Below are 23979 nucleotides of genomic sequence, written 5' to 3'. Positions count from 1 at the left end.
TTAAACATAAAATAGAACACTTTTGGTTGGCATTAATAAAATATGGCATATGTATATTAACAGAATACAGTACACTAAATCTGTTAGCCAACAGGTAGAAGGGAGCTAGGTCATCATACCACAATACCAAACTTCTCCATAGTCTTAGAACAGCAGAACAGTTTTGCAGCTGGAAGACGGTTGCCTTTAAGGGCTTGTACACAGGCCATGGTCCTTTCCCATTCCGGGAAAAGAATGTAGCTACAATCCACAAACTAACAGCTGTAGATACAGAGAAAGCCTTGACAAATGCTAGAGGACTTATCCTAAGATTAAACTTTGCATCTGTCGATCCATGCATACCAACAAATTATATTGGTAAGAAAGATCAACAATATTTTATCAAGATTTAGCCTGACTTGTAAATGTAGAACTGTTGTCCATAGAAAACAATTAACATCTGACTGTGGAATTGCAATAAAAATAAGTTTTTTCATAAATCTGGCTATCTAGTCCCCAGTTCCATTTACTATTCTAACTAAAGCAATGTCCCAAAGGCAAAGTAGCACCTGCCACTATGTTGTATCTAGGTATTGGTTATATGCCTAGGAGACAACTGTGCAAAAATAGAATTGTTGTACTCACCGTAAAATCCTTTTCTCTGTAGTTCATGGACGGACACAGCAGATTATCTTGACAATAGGGTATTTCCCTTCTATCAGGACAGGACTAGGCAGAAACATTGTTAAAACAACCTTAAACTGTACAGTACCACCCATGAGGTGGTCCCTCTAGGCTCAACCCCCTCTCCCTGCACACAGCAGCTTCAGTTTGTCAAAAAGCAGTACAAACATAAAAAAGGAGGGTTGGGTGCTGTGTCCGTCCATGAAATACAGAGAAAAGGATTTTATGGCGAGTACAAAAATCCTATTTTCTCTTGTGTTCATGGACGGACGCAGTAGATTATCTTGACAATAGGGACGTCCCCAAGCAGTGTCAGAAAAACGAGGGGTGGGAACAGCAAACAAAACTTCACAGCAAACAAAACTTCACAACAAACATAACCAGAGCTCCTCAACAAAGGAGATGCAACACTAGATGGCCACCAGTAAAACCTTGTGGCCGAAGCAGGCATCCGAAGATGCACTCACGTCAATTTTGTGAAAGTGTGATTGGATGACCAAGTCGCCGCCTTACACACCTGGGAGACAGACACCTGATGTTGGAAAGCTCAGGAGGCACCCATCAGCCGGGTAGAATGCGCTGTGACAGGAAATGGAGGCGCCCATCCACATATGGCATAGGCCTAAATTACGACTTGTCTAATCCACCGTCAAAGACGTAACAGCCACCAAAAAGGCCACCTTTTGAGAGAGAGTCAATAGAGGAATCTCCCTAGCCACCAAGGCTCCAGCAACAGCCGGACGCACTGCTGACCCCACTACCGTGAACAGGGAGCGGGCCACTGCCTCAGCTCTCCTGTCTGCCGGGTCTTTGAACGCAGGTGCTCCTTCCACAGGAAGCGTGGTAACTTTGTTTAATCTGGACACCGGAGGGTCCACAATCGGGGAAGAGGTAAATTTTTTCAGGAAATCTTCCTCAAAACAGATAACGCCCCGCACTACACTTAGGGACCGAAAAGGTCCTCTGCGGGCGTTTCCATTCCTTGTACAAAAGCTCATCCAAGTAAAGCACACAAGGGACCACCTTTTCAGTGCGGGTAGGCTTGTTGAAACCCAAAAGGGACCGCCAACACCTCTGTAGATGAGCCTGACTTAGCCTCCAATTTTAGAGTACCTCACATCGTGGTGATAAGCGCTCCAACCAGTGCCCTATCGTGTGTTGACCCGGAGTCATTCTCACTGTCAGAAGGGTCGTGGTCCATATCCTCTGAAAACTCAGAACCTGGGCCGGGAGTCATAGTAGGGCCGGAATCTGAGTCAGATATCTCCCCGGAATATGGCGGGGTGCTTTTTACCCCCTTTTTTCCCCCACACACCGCAGCCACCCTGGCAACAAAGGCCTCTAGGACTGCTGACATAGCCTACACAGACACCGCAGGTGCAGGAGCACCAGTTGCTATTGCCGGTATGTCAGGGGAAGAAGCATCAGACTCGGATGCCATAGTGACCCACACATCTGAACCCTTAGGGACGCAACACCAGGCACACAGCACACCCTCCTAGCTGCTCCACACACCGAGGAAAAAGGGGGACCCAGAGGGCTCGCCACCGCCGTAGGAAAACGACTGCACAGCGATGCCCAGTCGGCAGTTGATAGCAGATCTCAGGATCGTAGTAGAGAAATAAATAAATTGAAAAAGCATAAAAAAAAACTCCCAGACCAAGGGCCCATAGGGAGCCAGGTCCAACTCCTATGCTAGGCAGAAAAAACTAAAGCTGCTGTGTGCAGGGAGAGGGGTTGTGCCTCCTGGGCGGTACTGTACAGTTTAAGGTTGTATTAACATTTTAACAATGTTTCTGCCTAGTCCTCTGATAGAAGGGAAATATCCTATTGTGAAGATAATCTGCTGTGTCCGTCCATGAACACGAGAAATATAATTTGATGGCTAGGTAATGCAATCAGTACCACAAACTGCCATGAATAAAAAAAAAAAAAAAAACTATCGCAGCAGCATAGGAAAAGCACTTGCTAAACATGAAAAAGTATTGCAATTTCTGGATATAACAAGATGAAGCAAGATCAGCAACAGAAATTTAACAAAACTGACTTATAACAAACTTTGCTGCAAAATACTTACATTAAAAAGGTTAGTGGTCATGTTTTGCTACAATTCCCTTTCAGAAGCTTGCTTAAAAGTAAAAATGCTTATAAAGTTGGTTAAGCTAAATGCACTATAATCCAATGCCCATAGCATGAAGGACCCGTGTACAATTTGGTGAAGTAGATGGCGCAGTAGGTTGAACAGAAGGAAAAAAGTAAGCACACATCAACCTAAGCCTAACTCAGAAGAGATCTTTTGTACACATTTTAATGTCAGCTACTCTACCCCATGACCAGATTTTTCATGGGGTCTGTTGTACCCCTGTCTTCAGCTTTTTAATACAGCCTTGTCCAAAAAATCTAAAGGTGAAGACCCTTTATTATTATTTATTAGAGAACAAAACAAAAAACTGCAGGTATGAGGTGCTTGCACTTATCAATACAGCAGCTCTGACAGGCAAAGTATGTGTACTTCCTGACAGCAATGAAGCTTGCCCATCCTTTCATACTAAACATCCTACTGGCCAGTGAGGCTGCCTATCAAGATGAGTCAAATATGTAGGCTTGAAGCCAGACTCCCAACTATACCCAACATGTTGCAGCATTGGGTTGCCTGTCAAAACAGCCTGAGATTTGGCAGTAAAGGGTTTAAAAGACTGCTTCAGGAATGAAATGAACTTCATACCTACAGCAGTCCCAAGTCACTCCCACTCCCCCAACAGTTTCTTTAAAACTATGGATATATGCTGATGTATCTTGTAGATTTACTAACTTAGTTACTGCCCCTTCAGCTTACAAAAGCAATTCAATGCACACCATTATCACAATTTCAGGTCAACACAAAATGCTTTAGGAGTTGCTTTGTTCATTTTCAAAATGTCAGTTATTTAAAAAAAAGGGACTATATTACATTTTCCAGTGTTAGATGATACTGAAAAACTGAATACATAGAATAAAACAACCCTGTAAATATCAACACTTGTCAGTGTCCAACATTTGAACATGTTCTTTACAACCCAATTGTCAACTTACAAAAATATAAGAAAATGTTTATGAAAATGGCAGAATATTAAAAACAAAACAAAAAAAACAACAATTTAAAAGATAGGCCACTAAAACATTCTGTCTGCACTTGATTATTAATACACATAAGTGGGAATTGAACAATAGACTGGAGCAGGGTATTTAGCATTAACACCATCAAAAGAGGGACAACACAAGTGCCCTACACACATGGGTACACACTGCAAGTTATTGCTGAGTGATTCACTGGCCAAGCAAAAATAATCAAGACTTCATCTAACAGACACACGCCAATGTGGATTGGCAAATTTCCTGACTGTGACTACTACAGTTTTTTTAACATCAAAGTTGCACAAATGTTTTAGACAACACAATTTAAGTTTAATGGCAGGAAGGTGAAAAAGGATTACTCTCCAACTGGTTTATACTTGCAGCAGATTGCATCCGTGATAGATGCTCGGGCATCGGCTTCTTCATACTTCGCAATTAAAGGGAACCGTCAGCACAGACTTTGCAGCATTGTGCATAATGATGTGACTACTCCAAAAACTAGCACGGTTTCTAGAGATGAGCAAAAACATGGGATGGGAGCCTTAGTTGCAAATCAGTAATCCCCATAAATCTTTATGGCCCCAGGTTGATTGCCTCAGCTTACAAACAAGAAGGATAAAAGCACGTTCTAAAGGGATGAGTGATCAGAGAAATGGCGTATTCGCAGCAGCTGAATGTGGCTGGCATATGCTGGGCTGTACCGTCCTGGACTGCTATAATCAGACGTGTTCACATATTTCCCAGGACTCCCTGGAATGGGGCTGCTCCGCCCAGGAGTAGAAAAGCCAAGGCCACCTGGGGAGTTGGAACTACAGAGTTGAGACTTGTTTCTTCCTGATAATACAGCAGGGCTTGGCCAACTATAAGACAACAACAGAGAAAAGAAAAACAAACATCAGCTGACAAAACCATTAGCAAATGCACAATTAACACAAAACGCCGAAATAAAATAAACCTTGAGGCCTCATGCACACTGGACATTTTTACAGCAGCTGTTTTTGGCAGTAGACGTTTTTTTCTACAGTCAAACTCTCCATCATGTTATCCTACGTTTCCATGCACACATAGGCTGTTATCAGCAGTTTTGGGCAGTGGCGTCTTTAAGAGAGAGAGACATTTTTCAGCTGTAAAAAACGCTCTAACGCTGATAAACGCTCAAAAACGTCACTCACCAGGGTTTAAAGTTTTTGATCCATTGGGGAAAATATATATATATATATATTAGGGCTGTGCGTTAAAACGCGATATTAACGGCGTTAACGCAAACCCATGTTAACGCCGTCAATATTTTTATCGCGCGATTAACGCAGGAGCCCTCGGGGTGGACATGCAGAGTGTGCAGCGGCGCGGCGCGGCTTACCTTTTCGCTGGATTCACAGGCAAGTTACTCACCTTGTCCCTGGATCCAGCGATGCCACCCCGCTGTGTGATCGAGCGGGTCCTCCTTGCTTGGCGGGTCCTCCTTGCTTGGCGGGTCCTCCTCGCTCGGCGGGTCCTCCTCGCTCGATTCACAGTGCCTGTGTGCCGCCGAGCTCCGTTCTCTGCGACGTTACGACGCACGGGAGCGGAGAACGGCGCCAAATTTAAAAAAGTAAACAAACACAATACACACAGTATACTGTAATCTTATAGATTACAGTACTGTATGTAAAAATACACACCCCCCTTGTCCCTAGTGGTCTGCCCAGTGTCCTACATGTTCTTTTATAAAATAAAAACTATTCTTTCTGCCTGAAAAACTGTAGATTGTCCAAAAGTGTCCCTTTATGTCAAAAATGGTTTTAGATCAGCTAGAAAACAGCGATAATAAATTATAATCACTTGCAGAATTGTGCGATATTTGTGGGGAAATTCGTCATAAATTAGAGCGATTAATCGTGAGTTAACTATGACATTAATGCGATTAATCGCGATTAAAAATTAATCGTTTGACAGCACTAATAATATATATATATATATATATATATATATATATATATATATATATATATATAATATATATATATAATATATATATATATTTTAAATATATTAAATAATATACATATATTTTTAAGGAAAAAACATGAATGCCAAAAAACGCCAACGTGGAAAAACGCTATTGAAAAACTCACTGCAAAGCTACTGGCGTTTTTATAACGTTATTTTAACATCCAGTGTGCATGAGGCCTTACACAGATTTCACAATACCTTTGTCGTTCTTTACTGGAGTAAGACAGAACATCGGTAATCCACCTGGAAATACTGGGGTATTTCTGAGCATCAATTTCCACCTTTTCCACAGCTGCTAAAACATCATTGTCTAGCTTAGAAGGTTCTTTCCTGAAATATCAGCAAGATTAATTTAATTATGCAACATCAACAGCTTGTGAAAATAAGACAGTAAATTCAAGTAAAAGATTTAACATTGTATGCCAAGTCTCTATACTAAAAAAAAAAAGAAGGATAAATAAAAAGAGAAGATTTGTATGCATCATGACATTTATACATGTACTGAGGGACACATGAATCATTTTAGACTAACAGGCAATACTGCAGCCTATAATAGAAATGGACACTGGCAACATAACAAAGGTAATCCTATCCAAAGTAGTAATGAAAAACAGGAAAGAGGCGCATGTCTCTCAATGGACTCAAAGTAAAATTTTAAAGCATACACAAAAATCCTATTTTCTTTCTTTTCTATTGAGAGAACATGAATATTTAGACTGTAGGGATGTTCAAAAAGCAGTCCATAAACAAGGTGCTCTACAAAGCAGCAAAGGCTATATGACTCAAACACAGAAAACTGTCAGTTTATATAAACATTACTTTTACTTCCTATTTATTTGAGAAATAAAGCCGAAAGGCACGTCATACATACCCAAGTAGAAATATTGCTCTATAACTTTGGTGTTTTACTGGTGTTTTCATAATTACTTGTGAAGCAGAAGATTCTGAAGTGGAGTTTAAGCGTGGCAGCTCATCTCTGTGTTCCAGAGGTTGTTTGCCTGAAAGGGTGATATTGGAAAAAGCTTCACCAGCCTGCAACACACCTGAACTCTCTGTCCTAATCAGTGAGCTTTTGGATTTAATGTCTGTATCATGAACATTCATTCTATTTCGCTTCCCAACTGTCAAACCTGTATGAGACACCTCACCATCTTCTTTCAGATCTGAAAATGACATTTTTTCAAACTCAGCTAGGAGATTGGAAACTGGAGATAACATGTTCTCAAAATCCTGCTGATGCCCGCAGTCACCACTCAAAGGGCTGCAGTAACCATGCATTGCTCCTTCTTTATGAGGACTACTGGGTATTGGTGTAGTGTCCATTATGCATTCTGGTCCTGCAATTGTCCCCAAATACAAGCTGTTCTTCAGTGCTGCATTCTGTCTGTTTTTTATTTCTTCAAGACTTATGTCTTCCTCATCATCCAGGAATGCTCCCACAGAAACAGAATTGCAGCACTTTTTACTTTTTCCTGTAAATAAGTAAAAATGAGCATAAAAAAGGAATGCATTTACTGATCACACATTGACATTTGCAATTTTGTTTTACCATCAATGCATGCTAGTAAGAAGGGTATGTGACATGGAGGAGCAAGGTATCAGGAGAGCACTCATACCAATTTTCTTCAACGCTGATCTAAAAGTATACCAATAAGGCACTTTACCTTTTTCTTAAAACAGTTTACAGCATGCGGTTTATAGACCCGTGACTCAGAAGTCGGCATACACACACCAAACAAGTTTCCAGATTCAATCCTGTTGACATGCACTTGGTGTTTGCAAGTGCATATCCTTTGTCCGGATGCCTACCTGCTGGAGATGGAGTTTTAAATCTGTTGCAGATATCATGGTCAGTTTGCAATCTCTCACTCGCCTTCTTGCTCAGGTATTCCTCCAGCTTCCCCAAACCTTCCAGGGAAGAAAGATCAACAAAACAACCTAGAAACTCCCAATACTCCACCCAAGGGACATCCAGCTCGTGAGCAAGCTCCCTGTAAGTGAACAAAAGTAGAGGGAACAATCAGTATAGTGTAAAGCAGAACATTTATGTACCAGCCAATGCGGTCATTTAATTACAGTTTTTCAGGATCGCCATAATTTGCACATATTTCCAGCACCCTCAAACCAAGTATGGTGTTCCAAGCAGGGTGGATAAAAATAAATGATTTACAAAAAAACAAAAAACAAACAATAGATTTTTACTTTAACTAATTTATTTTTTATAAATTGCTTTTGGAGTAAAAATTGTAATCTAAAAAATATACTTTTCTATTTAAGATACGATAATATTTAGTTTTAGCATGAAATGGAGCTTATTTAAAGCGGGGGTTCACCCAAAAACAACAATAGAATGTTACATCCAGCATACTGCTGACATCTACAGTATGCTGGATTTTTTTTTTTGTAACGCTGTACTTACGATTTTATGCTATTTTCATGGGGCTTCCGGGTTCTCGCTCCCCCGGGGAGTAGGCGTTCCTTAGATGATTGACATTCGGGTAAAGCGCGCCATCGCCTTCTGAAAATATCCGAGGGGGACTCAGCACTTTACGGTGCCTGCGCAGTCAGCTCTACACGGCAGGCGCCGTATAGTGCCATAAAGAGCCGAGTCCCCGTTGGATACTTTTGGAAGGCGATGACGCGCTTTACCCGCACGTCAATCGTCTCCTGGGAGGATCAACACTCACTCCCAGGAGACATTGCGCAGAGCTCCCCGTCGGGGAAAAGGAGCGACACGCCCACTCCCCGCAGGGAAGAAGACCCGGAAGTGCGGCTGAATACAAGTGTCCACATTAAAAAAAAAAAATGACAACGCTACAAGCCTTTATTAAGGCTGGAGATAGATTAGAGAAAAAGTAAATTTTGAGGGTGAACCTCCGCTTTAAGTAGCATGAGGCTGTATACTCGGCAGTATTTACATTTTGCACAGCATTGATGCCCTCACACAATTTCACAGTAACCATTAAACAATGAGATAAAATGGGGCGTGGCATGACAGCGCATGGAGTAGGACGCCTTCACGAGTAGCTCCGTCCATTACTCCTAAGTTACCAACCATCCTGTGGTCCGCTGACGACCCACACACTCCTACCTTGATTCCCACGCTACACGGGACCTCCGGCGACATGTCTCCCCCGAAGGGACTAAAATCCGCGGCTGTGGCGAAGCTAGATCAGTACCACCGTCAGGATAAAGAGGAGGCTGAGGAAAATGGCGCTGGGGAGAAGGCAGGGAGAGAGCGAACGGCGGGAGACACAGATCGGCTTCTGGAAGCTATCACCCTCTGCAGGACTTTGCTCACAGCTCAAATTGAGGAGGTCAAAGAGGACATATCACTAATAAGGCAAGACCTGCACAAGCTACGGGGCCGGGTCAAAACTGCGGAGACCAGACTCAGCAATGTGGAGGATGCCCTCCTCCCTCTGCAGGAAAGCACAGACCGCATGCAGCGTCAGATCCACCAGCTATTCTCCAAGCAGGATGAAATGGAGAACAGGCTCAGGAGCTGCAACCTGAGGTTCATTGGCCTGCCTGAGGGTGCGGAGGGTAAGGATCCCACTGTGTTCCTTGAACAATTACTTGTTAATACTTATGGCAGAGAGGCCTTCTCCCCCATTCTCACAGTGGAGAGCGCCCAACCGTATGCCTGCCAAGTCGCCCCCGCAGGGAGCCCCTCCCCGTACTTTTATCGCTAAACTCCTAAATTATATGGACCGTGATGCAGCCTTACGGATGGCCAGAGAAAAAGGAAATATCCCACTGGGAAATGTTAACGTTGACATTTTCCCAGACTTCTCGGCCGAGATTCAACGCCGCCGCCAAGGGTTTATGGAGGCCAAACGCAAGCTACGCACTCATCACCTCAAGTATGCCATGCTATTCCCAGCTCGTCTGCGGGTCGAACGAGACGGCCGTGCCTTCTTTTTTGAGGACCCAGAAGAGGTGATCACCTGGCTGGAGCGCAGAGCGGAACCAGAGAACGCTGCCTGACACCTTGTGAGTATCCTTCCTACCATACTTTTCATACACGTGGCAGTGGGTTAGACCTTTATTTTTTTTTACACGACTGACTGGGGCCTCGAAACCAGGTTTTGGGTGCTACAATACGCACTTGCTGGTTGGGGAGTCGATTTTTTTTAATTTTATTTTTAAGTTTTCTCGTTTACCATTTCCCCTCTGGTTGGTTCATCACTGCTACGTGTCCTGACCCACTGCCTTACAAGAGTTACTGTTGGACTGGGCGGGAGCCCACGATTTAATACATTGCTCTTCGGGAGTCAAGTTACAACTTTACAACGTCCGGTGTGCCCCGACTCCTGCAAAGGAGTTGAAACACCTCCGGATGCAATGACCATTCTCCCTGGTCCAGCATTTGGGCTACTCAGGTAGTCCACCTGACAGTTTTCCACACCTGGAATGTAGACGGCCGGCACGCTTCTTTCCGCCCACCTTAGGATGTGAGTGACCTTGGATGCTGCAGCCGAGCTCTGAGTTCCCCCCTGATGGTTGACATAAGCCACCGCCGTCGCGTTGTCCGACTGGATCCTGATCAGGCGACCTTGCAACCTCCTCGACCACGAGGAGAGGCATAGTCTGATCGCTCGAAGTTCCAAGACATTGATTGGTAGACGGGATTCTTCTAGAGTCCAACGACCCTGGGCCGACTGGACCCCCCAGCCCATGAGGCTGGCGTCCGTCCTAATCACTGTCCACTGGAAGGGAAGAAACGACTTCCCTGACTGAAGAGTCGGGGATCTCTGCCACCAATTCAGAGAGGCCCTGACCAGGTGGCTGACCTGGCGATCCAGAGACAATGGAGATTTGTTCCATTTGAACAGGATCTCCCTCTGTAGTACTCGAGTGTGGAACTGGGCATACAGTACTGCCTCGAACGAGGCCACCACGAGGCCCAGAACACACATGCAAAAATCGGAGAGACGACCATTTGCGGAATGCGAACACTCACTGCAGACTGAAGGGTCTGTAATTTTTCCAGGGTTAGAAAGACCCTCGCTTCCGAGGAGTCCAGAATCAAGCCCAAATATTCCAAATGCGGAGTCGGAACCAGGACCGACTTCTGAACTTCAACATCCACCCAAATTCTTGGAGGGTCTGGCTGGTAATAGACACGTCCTCCTTTAATTCTGAGCCAGAACCTGCTCTCGGAAGAAGATCGTCTAAGTAGCCCACGTTGTCAATGCCTCGCTGTCTCAGCAAAGCTAGGATCGGTGCGAGCACCTTGGTGAAAACTCTTGGTGCCGACGCCAGGCCAAAAGGGAGGGCCACAAACTGATAGTGGTCCTCCCCGATCGCAAAACGCAGAAACCTCTGGTGACTTGCGCAGATTGGGACATGCAAGTATGCGTCCTCGATTTCCAAAGACGCCAGAAAGTCCCCCGGGTGGAGCGCAGCTACCACTGAGCGAATGGATTCCATGCGGAACTTCCTTACTTTCACAAAGGCATTTAGAGCAGGGGTCTTCAAACTACGGCCCTCCAGTTGTTCAGGAACTACAATTCCCATCATGCCTGTGAATGTCGGTGTGTTACAATTGTTCAGATTAATTTTTTTTTAATAAAAAAATGTTTTATTCATTTTATCTATTCCCATACCTCTAGTGTCTTTAAATTCTTCATAAGACAATTTTTCGCTAATGTTGTTTTCCCCGTGGGGGTTGGCTATGAAGGGTCATGGGTCAAGTATTTTTACTGTCGATCTATTCAGTTATATGAATTTCTATTTATTTAGAATTACCCTTCATTGCCTTAATGTATTTTTTAATTGCTGTGGATGGTGTCCATTTGTTCACAGCTTTTATTTTTATTTTTGTTCCTTTTTGTTGCCGGCTGTGGCGTGCTTCTTTGTTTTTTGCCAGTCTCTTATAGGTCTGGAGTGCACGCCTTTGTCGTCCCTTTGTCTTGCTTAGATATGGGACAGGTTAGTTAAATTGAGGGTCATGTGTGCTGAAGATTTCCGTGCGGTTCACCTTGGTTTGTGTGCCTTGGTACGCACGCTGGCGTCATATGTCCATTCGGAGGCGTGGAGCGCATGGTTGGAGCGCACGCCGACGCAGTACACGTTCACGTCCGGCAGTTATTACAGGACGGATGTGCTATTGAGCACCTGATTGGCCATGGGAGGGGCGTACGTAGCGTTCCATCCTCTGCACTTACAAGTGAGGCTTGGAGCGCACGCCGGCGCCATTCCCCTACACACCAGGAAATTCGTTTTTTGACAATTAGGATTCCTCACGTGGAGCCATTTTTGAGGTATGGGGGTATTTTCTTATATAAAGGTTCTCTGTGCAGTAGGTCAGCACCCCAGATGATGATCTAATGGATCGAAACGCGTCGGGAACCTGCTGACACTACTGCTTTTTGATTTTATGCCCGATATAACTGCTGAAAATGTGAGTGTAAATAATTTATTTACTGCCAAGTAAACTTTTTTAAATCGGATTTACACTATGTGCATCTTTGCTTTTTCCTCTATTCCTTTCCTTGAGCTGAGATTTTGAGCCACTCATATGAATCCAAGTCCCTAACTTCAAAAGCTGACCTATAGTCAAATCCTCCTCCTGGTTCAACCATTGCCTGCATTGGATTTCTTCTCCTTGTTTGCCACCTATGATTCCTTTAGGAGTGGGATACCATCACTTACAAGCCTGTATGACCCATTAGGTATACGCCTATTCTGGGTCCACTGATTCCGGTAAGCCTCCATTCATTTTGGTGGTGGATTTACTTCACTTCATGCCTGCGAAGACAAGTTACTTGATTGATTCACTCACCAATTTTTGAACTGTTTTAATTTTCATCACACACGAGAGACTTTATCATTTTAGTTTGTACCTATTTGTGGATTTATCATCATTCACATCTATCGCTACATGTTACCAGATATAGATTCACTATATCTAATTCTTTCACATATATTTAGCGCTACACTTTTTTTGTTTATATGGTGTGTTACAATGCTTCATGGGATGTGTAGTTCTACAACAGCTGGAGGGCCGTAGTTTGAGGATCCCCGATTTAGAGCCTTGAGGTCCAGAATTGGACGGACCACGTCCTTCTTCGGGACCACAAACAGATTTGAATAAAATCCCTGAAACCTCTCATCCTGCGGAACGGGTAAAATGACCCCGCAACTTAGCAAGTCCTGTACTGCTCCCAACAGGGCAGCCCGACGAGCCGGTAGGAGAGGGAGACCTGAGGGGAAGAATCTGTTCGGGGGATAGGAAAGAAACCATCTTGTACCCCAAAGAGACCACCTCGCAGACCCATTGGTCGGAGAGCAGAGAGGTCCACAGAGTTGTGAACCTGTGAAGTCGTCGTCCCACCCATTAGTTGAGCGGGGGCAGGCCTTCATGCAGTGGCGGGCTTGGATGCCGGCTTACGCACCCAGGGTCGTTTCTGTCCCCCAGCTGAGCCTGTGTCAGCCTGGGAGGGTTTACCCGCGGACCCTGACTGACGAAAATACTGCTTCTGCGTGGGAAAGGAAGGAACTGGCTTACAGCGGGGCTCCTTCCCCTTGGAGGACAGAGGGAGGAGCGTGCTCTTCCCTCCCGTGACATTCTTGATAATGTCATCCAGTGAAGACCCAAAAAGCCTCCCACCGTTGAAGGGTAAATCCGCCAGGGCTTTTTTAGAGGCCTGGGGTCAGCAGACCAGCATTTCAGCCAAAGGCAGCGGCGTAAAACCACCGCCAAAACAACAAATTGGCCGCCAATGGGATTTTCAATAGAAACTGAAAATCACTGAAAAAATAGCGGCAAAACGCAGCATTTTAAACAGTGAAAGCCTAAAGAGGCTACAGTGTCCAAAACTCCTCTTGAAAAAAGACCCCCAGATTTAAACAAAACTTAGGCCAGACACACAGTGCCCTAAGTAAGGTGCAGTCCCCCCCCCCCCCCCCAGCAGTAATGTAATGCAGCAGAGGGAAAAGGAGCAGGTAAGGGAGGATAGGAGGACCCCCAAACCCCAGGAATGCTCAGCCGCACCAACCCACCTAAGCGGGGGGATTTTACTTACCCATCCACGCGAGTACTCACTGACGCATTCCAGACAGGCATACAACCGTGTTGGAGATAGCCTTCGGCCCGGTCCACTGTAAGTGAGACAACACCACAGCCCAGTCCTATGTGAACCTTGGAGCAAAGCTCACTGGCCACCCCAGAAGTCATGGGGTGTGTCGTGGTAGACCCAGCCTCTTTGCAAAGGTGTGCTCATGCTCGCTGGCCGGACTGAGAAGACTACAAGGATCTATATATCCAGCCTGTCTCTCAGCCGACAGTGGATAGAAGATTCTTCAAAAAGAGAATAAATAAAAGAAAATAAAATCTTTTCCTCAGGGCGCTGGGGCCAAAGGGAGCCATACGTTGTCCTCCTGTGCTAGGCAGAACGAAACTGAGGCTGCATGCTGCAGGGAGGTGGGTTATGTATGGAGGGACCGCCCCCTGGGCGGGGCTGATCAACTCTCTTAAAATAACATGTATCTGAATACCCAACATGTTTCTGCCTAGTCCTCTCCTGTAAACAGGAACATAACCCACTTGTCAAGACTTGAAGAGGCTGTGTCCGTCCATGGACAATAAGAGAAATTATGATTTAAATCAAGTTAATTTAAATCAAGCCTTTTTATACTAGTGATTTAATATCAACTTGATTTAAATCATATCCACCCTGGTTCCAAGATACCAATTGTTTGTGATTTGAAACACCTACTCCAGTAAAAGGTCTTTGTTGTAATTTAACAATTACCAGCCAAGTCCTAGAGAAATCAGCCTTGAGTTTTAATGAATACACAACTTTATAATTTAATTCTTGTTTGTCATCTAACAATCCCAAAAATCTGAAGGGGGCCTTGCCTTACCGGATGTTAAAGGTTACTTTGTGGCCACAGTCCTTACCAGGATATTAGACTGGAAGTATCATAAGCATTCTAAACTGTGGGTGTCTCTAGAAGAGTCCCTGTGTGCCACTGATCTTTTTACACAGCTATGGATTCCCAGAAGATGCAGGTCTTTGGCTGTATCTGCTTCTCCTCTTACGCATTCAACCTTGATGATCTGGGACTCGCTGTGTAAAACTCACAAATGGCCGCACAATTTCCCATTGATGCCCCTTGCCGGACACAACTACTTCCCCCCTGGGAATACGTACCCCTCTGGAAAGACTCGGTCTCTGGGTAATGCAACAATGCTACATCATGTGATTACTCCCACTGGCATTGCCTCTTTGTCTGACCTGGTAGGTCCTCCCCCTGTACCTCATCTGGATCACTGGAAATACTACCAACTTTCGGCCTTTGTACGCTCCCTTCCACGACCACTCCGAGTTCTTACAGATCTGTCACTAATTGAGCTTGCTTTTGCTGAGGACCAACCACCTGAGAGGCCTCTTTCTTACTTTTACAAGGCACTGCTATCCTTATCTACCAAGGGCCAACCCATTTTTCTTCGCAACTGGGAACAGGATCTCAATATGTCTTTTACAGAGGCCCAAAAGTCCAAGATCCTTTGTTTAGCTCACACCTCTTCGATTTCTTCCAGGATTGCGGAAGTTAACTATAAGGTTCTCACTAGGTGGCATCTCACCCCTGCAGTGCTTCATGGGATTTGCCCCCAGACTTCCCCCTCTGCTGGCGGGGTTGTGGTAGCCGAGCGACACATGCTCACCTGTGGTGGTATTGTCCAAATATCCGCCCATTTTGGCGATCTGTTCTTGACTGTATGAAGGAAATCCAGGGATTTGAGACCCCTAATGACCCTTGGGTTATTTTGCTTCACTGTACGGACAGACCAGTTAGCTCATATAAGAAATCTTTGACACCGCATTTTTTGAATGCGGCGAAGTCTCCAATTCCTAGATTTTGGAAGTTAGCCACAGTTCCAACTCTACGTCAATGGTTAGAGGAAGTAGATCATACCTACCGAATGGAGGATCTTACACTCTCTAGTAGGAATAAAGCCAAATTAGCGATCAAAATATGGGCTGACTGGTTTGCTTTTAAATATACTACTGCATATGCAGACCTTATGTCTTGAACTATGTGATGCTGATATTTAGTATGTTTATTTTATCTTACTTTGCCTGGTGATCACCTGTGGCGGATTACCCTTTCCCCCCCCCCCCCCCCTCCCACCCTTTTTCTCATTTTCTGCTTTTGCCCTTTTTATATCTTTTCTTACCCTTTCTTTTCCTTTTTTGTTTTCCCTTGCTAATTGCTATACTTTATGCACATTGGTACAAGTGCAATTAAACAGTGATGTCGGGAAATGGTGATTTACTGTTGAGTAATACCGGTCATTTTTTTTTTTTTTGTATAAGGCGCTTTCTACTGTGTTATGATTGTATGACATATGGAAGTTTTTGGTAACTTGTCATAGCTTGACCGCATCCTCTACCCCTTTATTTTCTTTGTTTTGCTGCTTGTTTTTGGAATTGTTTTTGCTTTTTTGTACCTCTATGTCTTGAATACCTTAATAAAAACGTATTGAACAAAAAAAATCTAACAATCCCAAAGTAAAATAGCCCACATATATACAGATAGTGTACTGCCAAGAATCTGAAAACCTATTTTCCCCCCTGCAGGTTTCCAGACAGAATTTTAACAGGATTTTCTGGAATCAAGAGGCATGCACCAATAGCCAGTTACCTGACACAAAATGCCCACAGTCACACCTGTGCACTGCGGTGCATTACATACAATTAATTTCCAATTGCACCCCAATACAGCACACCACAATGCAGTACCCATGTGATTGCTGCAATGGGCTTCTACATGGCATCCCAGTCAAATGAATGGGCTGTGTTAACACAATACATGTATGTCAATGCAAAAACACCTAAGCAGACAGGTCTGAAAGGACCCTAAAAAGGTACATTTCAAATTTTAGGTTAGCCACATTTTCTAGGATTGTAAAAGTCAATCTTACCTCCCTACTCTTTCCACGCCTCTTTCTGGATCAGTTTTTCTGATATTGTGGAACATTCCAGCCCTTTCCCGTGGAGGAGTCTTCCAAGTTCTTCTAAAGTCCTCAGCCTAAAAAATATATAATAGACACACACCTTTTCAATTTTTTTTTTTTTTTTAAAGAAAACAACACCACAACTCACAGCATTACACACACACACACAAAGCTAAAGCGGTTTCTCACCTTTGAGGGGCTCATGGGTCCAGCAAATGCTCTAACGGTTAGTGAGGGATCTTTGGGGCTGACACAATATCTGGGCTGAGCGAGAACATCGGTCTGCTCTTTTGTCCAGGGTACTCCAATAATTGGTGAAGAAGAGTTATCCTCCGCACGAAGTAGAGGGACATAAAAATGCCCTGGGAGTAAAATGGTTACAAATTAGAATTGCAAACACCTACATAAAGCATACATTGAAGACAAAAAAAAAAAAAAAAAAACATAAAAACAGTACATACACTTACATATTACATCTTAAAGAGGATTGCAAGTCGTAAAAAGATAAATACTTTCTAGGATGGACAATGCTCTTTGGAACTCAAACCATTTAACCACTTTAAGACGAGGTCTATTTCTGACATTTGTTGTTTACAAGGTAAAATGTGTATTTTTTGCTAGAAAATTACTTAGAATCCTCAAACATATATTTTAGCAGAGACACTTGAGAATAAAATGGCGGCCGTTGCAATAATTCATGTCACACTGTATTTGCGCATCAGTCCTACAAAAACAACATTTTTGGGGGAATAAATACACTTCAATGAATTATAAAAAAAAAATAAAAAAAATGTAAAGTTAGCCCAATTTTTTTGTATAATGTGAAAGATGTTACGCCACAGTAAATAAGTAAATACTTAAAGGAGTTGTAAAGGAAACATTTTTTTTGCCTAAAATTAATGTCTGCAAGGTAGACCGACAGAATAGTGTAATGATTCTGTTAAAAAACGAGTAAATACCTATTAAATCCCTTCATCTATATCACCTCTGGCATTCTAGTTTCTGTTCTCTCATTCACTTCCTGGTTTGCATCGCTCGTTCATGTAAGAACTACATTTCCCAGTATGAATTGCGGCACGCCCAGTAATTCACACCTCCTTGAAGTCTCCAACACATAGAGAGCGTCCTGCCGCACAGATGTAGTTCCCAGGAGGGGGTGAGCACGTTACTGACCATCGCAGTAAAGCGTCCCTTCACGGTGGTCAGTTAAATCATACAAGCAGGAAGTGAACAGAACAGAGATGAAATAGAGCAACTTCTGAGCAAAAACGAACAATGAGGAAGTGAAAAGAGGAATGTCTGCAGGTAAAGGATGCTTATTATGGAAAAAAAATGTTTTCCTTTACAACCCCTTTAACATGTTACGTTTTAAAATTGTGCACACTTGTGTAATGGTGACAAACTAGGGTACTTAAAAAACATTTCTAAACGTTGCCTGTTTAGAGGTACAGAGGAGGTCTGGCACTAGAATTATTGCTCTCGCCCTAACAATCTCGGCGATTCCTCACATGTGGCATTTGAACACCATTTACATTTGCAGGCGCAACTTGCTTATGCGTTTTCTTGGCGCACAAGCATGGAGGGATAGGGCACTTTAAAAGAAAAATAATTCTCTTATATTAAATTTTTTTACACCGCCCCTTAAAAAAAAAAAAAAACTTTTATTGCGGTCACAATGATCGTAAACATCCTTTGTGACAGTAATAGGCAGTGACAGGTACTTCTAATGGAGGGTCCTGACGTCTAGACCCAAAATCCTGCCTCTGCCTTTCAAGATCTGCGTTTTGAATACTGACACTTTTTTAAAAATGCCACAGTTGGCTGCTGAGTAAATTGGAAGTGACGTCACTTCCAGGTTTCTACATCGGAGACCGAATCAAAGCCGAATATGGCTTTGTTCTAGACTCCGGCCAGGGGATGGGAGACCTTTGATGAGAGACTGCTTAGCTGCATTGGTTGTTTTTACAACAAAGTTCAAAAAGATAACGTGATAATAATTAAGCTAAATTAATAAACCAATGAATAATAAATAGTGATAGCTCTAAAAGAACTGTGATGATAATCCAATAAAAATCAGTGGAAAGAAAAATCAGTCTAACCTCCGAAGAGAAAAACGTGATGACTTCAGTGTCACAGCCTCGGCCCTGCGCGTTTCGTCACGATAGGCCGTCGTCTGGGGATTGGCAGCCAATCCCCAGACGAAGTCATATCGTGAAGAAACGCATAGGGTAAGCCTGCGACACTGACGTCATCACGTTTTTCTCTTCGGAGGTTGATGGTTCCAGCAAACAGGGAGCTGTAGGAAGCCTGTGGAGACGCCATGATTTGATACACATTGATACACCACGCATGAAGTTTTTACTCTTGTAAGCGCAATTAGTTTATATCAAATAAAATGTATTTATTGAACTTGCTGCACTATGGGAGCCCCTCTTTTTTGTCTTTGATTGATAAGGGTATAGCAGCGGATATTCGTTTTGGTTTTTGGGAGACCGAATTCCCTGTGCCTTATGAGACCGCTGCAAGGTGGTCAATCAAGTCGGTAAAGAGATTATATACTCACTTGGGTGTGAAGCATTCTGGATAAAGGATCTTTTTACACAAACTTTCTTAATAATTTTGCTCTGCCCCTGTATGAAAATGCACTGGTTAAACCCTTTATCACAGGAATATTAATTTGGGACTTTGTTCTACATTTTTATTTTTTATTATACATTTTATTCTCTTGGAACTCTGCATTAGTTTTCTTTTACCTTCAGATGTTTTTTCAGCATTGCATTTGTAAATTTAGAAGATTTCTATTTATGGTGCTAAATTAGGCCAATTTTCTTTTCATGGATTTTTATTGGATTATCTTTTAGAACCATCACTATTTAATATTCATTGGTTTATTCATTTAGCTTAAAAATGTAACATGTTATCTTTTTGAATCTTCATTGTGACAGTATCTGGAATACTCATTCGTGACTAAACCTCACGAGTTTGTTTCATCTAGAGTTTTAGATATTTACCACTTATCTTTTGGAACTTGGCTTTAAGTTTTCCTCAGAGTTTTTTCACCAGTGTTATTTTCTTCCCTTTTTCAACATATTGGGAATGCTTTACTTATAGTTCATCAGCACTGTACTCGTATCCTAACTATTCTTTGAGTATTTGTATTTAAGACTTTTGGAGCTGGCAGCTTTCATTCACTACTTTCATTGATGGCTTCAGACCCCATTCACACATGAGCGTTTGTAGCTTGAAGCCTGAAGCAACAAAACGCTGGAGGGAAAAAAATCTATTATTCTCTATGGAGATGGTTCACATCTCCACTCCAAAACGCCTGAAGCCAGAAGCTCCAAAACGGCTGAAGCTCAAACAAGTTCTGGGACTTTTTTTTTAGGCAGATTTGGGCGTTTTTTTTGCTTTTTACATTGGTGACCTTTTGACCTGTACAAAATCGCGGCAAAAACGTGGTAAATTTGCGTGACTTTCTGCCTGAATGGCTGCGCTGCTATCAATCTATCCAATCAACGCTGAGACTCTGAGGATAAGAGGACGCCGGGGGACGTGCAGAGCAGGTGAGTGGGCTTAGGAAAGTAAAACAGGGTGGCTGGGGGACCAGTTATTGCCTGGTGTTTTTTCACCTCAATTTATAGGATGCATTAAGGTGAAAAACACAAACCTTTACAACTACTTTAACTAAAAGGCAAATTGAGATGTGGAGATGCATTTGAACACCTGTCAGTTTGTATTGCCATCTGGGACCTTGTTTGGGAGATTATGCCCATTTGTCCTGTTTACCATTATCATTGAAAGTAAGTGATTGAAAAAAAAAAAAGAAGAAGAAAAGTGCAGCGGTTACAACCGCTTTAAAAATAATAAACATGCCATGCTTACCTGTCATGTGCAGTAGTTTTTCACAGAGCATCCTGGATCCTCCTCTTTGCTGCTCCTAGCCCCCCCTGTGTGTCCATTCAGACATGGAACTGCTGTTCAGTCCTGCCCCCTCTCTCCCCTGATTGGCTAACTGACTTTGATTTACATCCACAGGAGCCAATGGCACTGCTGCTGTTTCTAAGCCAATCAGGAGGGAGAGTCAGGGATGGCCGAGGGACTCGTGGACATCGCTGGACAGAGACAGGGCTCAAGTATTAGGGGGTGCTGGTGAGGCTGTTGCACAAAGAAGGCTTTTTATCTTAATGCATAGAATGCATCAAGATAAAGACCCTTCTGCCTTCACAACTCAGCCCCAATTCCCACTGACAGTCAGACGTCATATAATGTCCTTGGGCTGGACGCGGTTAAACATGCTATAGCAGCTCAGGGCTCGGCAGTGGAGTGGCAAAAATCCCCAACGCCACTGTTCCATATGATGGCTGAATCAGCTTCCACAAAGGGTTTTATCTAGCATTGCTAAGCAATGCTGCTTAAAGGGGTGGTTCCCCCTAAAACAAATTTCTAACAATACATTCGTAAGACCCGTTACACTGCGGGTAGGCTGGCTTTTGTTTTTGTTTTTTAGTACATACCTCGATCTCGCCGTTTCGTCCCTTGGCGGTGGGCGTTCCTAGTTGATTGACGTTTCTCCGACGGGCACATACGTGACGTCACGACTTTCCGAAAGAAGCCGAACCTCGCTGCGCAGGCGCCGTATAGAGCCGACTCTATACGGCGCCTGCGCAATGACGTTCGGCTTCTGTCGGAAAGTCGTGACGCGCAGTATGCGCCCGTCGGAGAAACGTCAATCAACTAGGAACGCCCACCGCCAAGGGACGAAACGGCGAGATCTCGGTATGTACGAAAAAACAAAAACAAAAGCCAGCCTACCCGCAGTGTAACGGGTCTTACGAATCTATTGTTAGAAATTTGTTTTAGGGGGAACCACCGCTTTAATGATTTTTTGACGGCCTTTCCCGCAAAAGCGGGCGAGAGATGGGAGAGAGCTTTTGGCCCCTTCCTGGAAGATCAGTGGAAGGACGCATTACAGAAAAAAATGCCACAATGCTTTCTTAACCACTTCAATACAGGGCATTTTCACCACCTTCCTGCCCAGACCAATTTTTAGTTTTCAGTCCTGTCGCACTTTGAATGACAATTGCGCGGTCGTGCGACGTGACTCCCAAACAAAATTGATGTCCTTTTTTTACCACAAATAGAGCTTTCGTTTGGTGGTATTTGATCACCTGTGCGGTTTTTATTTTTTACGCTATAAACAAAAGAGCGAAAATTTGGAGAGCGAAAAAATAAAATAAAAAAATTCTTCCTCAGTTTAGGCAGATGTGTATTCTACATATTTAAATAAAAAAAAAACGCAATAAGTGTATATTGATTGGTTTGCGAAAAAGTTATAGCGTCTACAAAATGGGGGATAGTTTTATTACATTTTATTTATTTTTATTTTTTACTAGTAATGGCGGCGATTTGCGATTTTTACTGTGACTGACATTGCCACGGACGTATGGGAAACTTTTGACACATTTTTGGGACCATTCGCATTTATACAGCGATTAGTGCTATGAAACTGCACTGATTACTGTGTAAATGTGACTGGCAGGTAAGGGGTTAACACATTTGTGGGCGCTGAAGGGGTTAAATATGTTCCCTAGTGAGTGATTCTAACTGTAGGGGGAGGGGACTCACAAGTGGAGGAGACTGATCTGTGTTCCTCTGTACTGGGAACACACATCGGTCCCCTCACCTCCAACAGGTGGTGGATCTTTGTGTTTACACACAAAGATCCACACTCCTGCCATGATCATGGGCAATCACAGGTGCCCGGCGGACATCGTGGCCGCCGGGTACCTGCACTGGGTCACGAGCGATGCCGCGTGCCCCCTGTCGGCCGGGAAGCCCAGGACGTCATATGACGTCCACACGGAGGGAGACAGGGTTCCTGCCGACGTCATTTGACAATGGCTCGGTAGGTAACTGGTTAATGTGACAATAAGGCTCATGCAATTGTACAGACCAGTGGTCTCCAAACTGCGGCCCGGGGGCCAAATGCGGCCCTTTGCTTGCTTTCATCTGGCCCTTGAGGTACCATTTTCTCCACTAATACACAAAATGGGGCAAAGTTCCCCCCACTGACAATGAAGGGGCACAAAACTTTCCGCTGACAATAATGAACGGTCACAATTCCTCCCAAAGACACCAATGATTGGGCAAAATTTTGCCCAATGATGGGGTACAATTTTTCCCAATGATACCAACAATAGGACACAATTCCTCCCAATAACACCAGTGATGGGGCATCATTTCTCCCAATGATACCAACAATATTACACAATTCCTCCCAATGACAACAATGATGGAGCACAATTTCTCCCAACAACACCAACAATAGGGCCCAGTGATACCATTGATGGGACACAATTTCTTCCAGTGACACCAATGATGGGACACAATTCCTTCCAATGGCATTTTGGAAGGAGTACAATCCCTTCCACCAACACCGATGGGGCACAACTCCCCCACTGACACCAAAGATGGGAGCTTGTTTTTTCCGACAGACGCCGGGACCTTTTCTACTTCCAATGGCCACTGTCTGGCCCTCCTAAAGTCTGAAGCACAGTAAACTGGCCCTTTGTTTAAAAAGGTATAGACTGCTGAGGGCACACTATACCCTGGTTAAGTTGCATAAAATGGGCATCCTAAATACCCCCACTTGTAGTACATGCTCCACAGATCATGTGGACCCTTATCCATCTCACATGGCATCCCAAGTTACACGCCTATTGGGCAGGAGTATAGCAAACGATAAACAGGGTATTTGAGATCTCCATACCACTTGACCACACGCCCTGTCTTTTGTGTATTTTGGATGATTTCAAACTTTCTGTCCATATTAGAAGAGCTGTGGCTAGGGCTCGCTTCCAAGCTAGAAGGGTCATACTTAGATACTGGAAGTCTAATGACTCCCCATCTCAACGAATGGGTGCAACACTAAAGCCTGGTACACACGATTGGATTTTCCACAGACAAAGCGCAGGACTTTTGTCTGAAGGGCGTTGACCATGAACTTGTCTTGCATACAAAACGGCAAAGAATTATCAACCAACAAGCACGAAACTACGTGGTTTTTCAGATCTTTAGCGCCACCCTTTGGGCAACTTCTGTCTTATGGTTAGCATTGCTTTCGAGCATGCGTGTTAGTACTTTGGATTTTTTCCCAATGGACTTGCGTACACACGATCAGATAATCCGTCATCACACTTTTGTTGTCCGAAAATTTTAAAGCATGCTATCCAACATCT

The 23979-nt window shown here is 43.7% G+C and overlaps 1 protein-coding gene across 3 annotated transcripts in view; it reads right to left on the bottom strand.

The window, feature by feature from the left end:
• Positions 1–2955: 2955 nt before the first annotated feature.
• Positions 2956–23979, bottom strand: part of ANKLE2 (ankyrin repeat and LEM domain containing 2) — a 148054-nt gene continuing 127030 nt past the window's right edge. For 2 of the 3 annotated variants that reach the window (XM_040347805.1, XM_040347800.1), the window contains exons 8-13: positions 16931–17103; positions 16709–16815; positions 7579–7760; positions 6641–7241; positions 5968–6099; positions 2956–4637 (exon numbers count right to left, since the gene is read on the bottom strand). In XM_040347805.1, coding sequence (XP_040203739.1) covers positions 4406–4637; positions 5968–6099; positions 6641–7241; positions 7579–7760; positions 16709–16815; positions 16931–17103 — 1427 coding nt within the window. In that variant the 3' untranslated portion in view covers positions 2956–4405. The remainder of the gene's footprint in view (positions 4638–5967; positions 6100–6640; positions 7242–7578; positions 7761–16708; positions 16816–16930; positions 17104–23979) is intronic. The other variant, XM_040347801.1, reaches the window with a different exon arrangement.

This window comes from Rana temporaria, chromosome 1 (genome assembly GCF_905171775.1).
Source record: "Rana temporaria chromosome 1, aRanTem1.1, whole genome shotgun sequence".
NCBI classification, from domain to species: domain Eukaryota; kingdom Metazoa; phylum Chordata; class Amphibia; order Anura; family Ranidae; genus Rana; species Rana temporaria.
Note: the sequence above shows the minus strand (reverse complement) of the source record. Positions and strands in the feature narration are given on the sequence as shown.